This window comes from Lucilia cuprina, unplaced genomic scaffold, assembly GCF_022045245.1.
Source record: "Lucilia cuprina isolate Lc7/37 unplaced genomic scaffold, ASM2204524v1 Scaffold_6816, whole genome shotgun sequence".
Taxonomy (NCBI): Eukaryota; Metazoa; Arthropoda; class Insecta; order Diptera; family Calliphoridae; genus Lucilia; species Lucilia cuprina.
Genome location: NW_025811756.1, coordinates 1 through 1,229, shown reverse-complemented (window position 1 = coordinate 1,229; position 1,229 = coordinate 1). Strand labels below are relative to the sequence as shown.

Genomic DNA, 1,229 nt, shown 5'->3' with positions numbered 1-1,229 from the left:
AGATAGATAGATAGATAGATAGATAGATAGATAGATAGATAGATAGATAGATAGATAGATAGATAGATAGATAGATAGATAGATAGATAGATAGATAGTTACATAAATTCATCTATAGAGTATAAAAATATATAATCTATTCAAAAATACAATTTCAAATTATTTTCATGCTTCATTTTTTTTCTCTTTTGTTTTTATTAAACAACAGATATAATACAACAAAAAGTAAATACAGTAATTTACCATCGTCGGCCGAACCAATTGATATTGGTCGCATTGATAACGACCATGTACCTCTGTGTTCTGTTAATGATGTTCAATTGCGATTTCTAGTACCAGACGATTTAACAGAGGTATTTATACTCCCTATGAAATATTGTCAAGTTTAATTTTTACAACACTTCCCAAAAAGGTACGAACATTATGCCAGGATTGGTTTCCCATCGATTATCCTCTATCGTGGTACGAGGATATAACTTCCAGTTCAAGATTTTTCTCGTTAGCAGCTGTATATAATTTAGCAATTATTGGTTTAATTGTAGCCGAAATAAAACCCTATAGAAATCTTAATAAGGAGGTAAGTAGTGTCAATTATTGAAGCTTTAGTTATAAAAAACTTATAAATCTTTGTTTTTTATTTTTATAGGATAAAGGTATTTTACCGGATAGTATGGGTAAAACAGCCGATATTGGTTATATATTATCATTAGGTGTACATCGAAAACATCGTCGCAATGGTATAGGTTCATTACTATTAGATGCTCTTATAAATCATTTGACAACAGCCGAGAGACAGTCGGTTAAGGCAATATTTTTACATGTATTAACCACAAATCAACCTGCCATATTATTTTATGAAAAACGAAGGTTTGTATGTAGACAATAATTTACTTTTACAAAAGGAAGAAGAAATTATTTTTTTCGGAATTAACTTTTATAGACAAAGTTTGTTCATCTTTTTAACATCATTTCAATTGAAAATTTAGTTTACAACAAAAAATTGTCAACAATTTTTTACAGTTTACATTTCACAAGAAATTCAATATTTCATAAAGAACTCAGTTTTCAGTTTGATTTTTCATACAAAGAATTAATTTTTAGTCGTCCAAAAATAATACTTCATCTATCTATCTATCTATCTATCTATCTATCTATCTATCTATCTATCTATCTATCTATCTATCTATCTATCTATCTATAGATCTATCTATCTATCTATCTATCTATCT

General features: G+C 27.7%; 1 protein-coding gene across 1 annotated transcript; it reads left to right on the top strand.

Moving 5' to 3' along the window:
• Nucleotides 1-209: 209 nt before the first annotated feature.
• Nucleotides 210-901, top strand: LOC111679398 (N-alpha-acetyltransferase 60; the record flags this gene model as incomplete). The annotated part of the gene is made up of 3 exons (XM_046956094.1): nt 210-353; nt 413-577; nt 647-901. Coding segments are annotated over 3 exons (549 nt in total), but the record flags the coding sequence as incomplete, so codon positions are not given.
• Nucleotides 902-1,229: the final 328 nt, after the last annotated feature.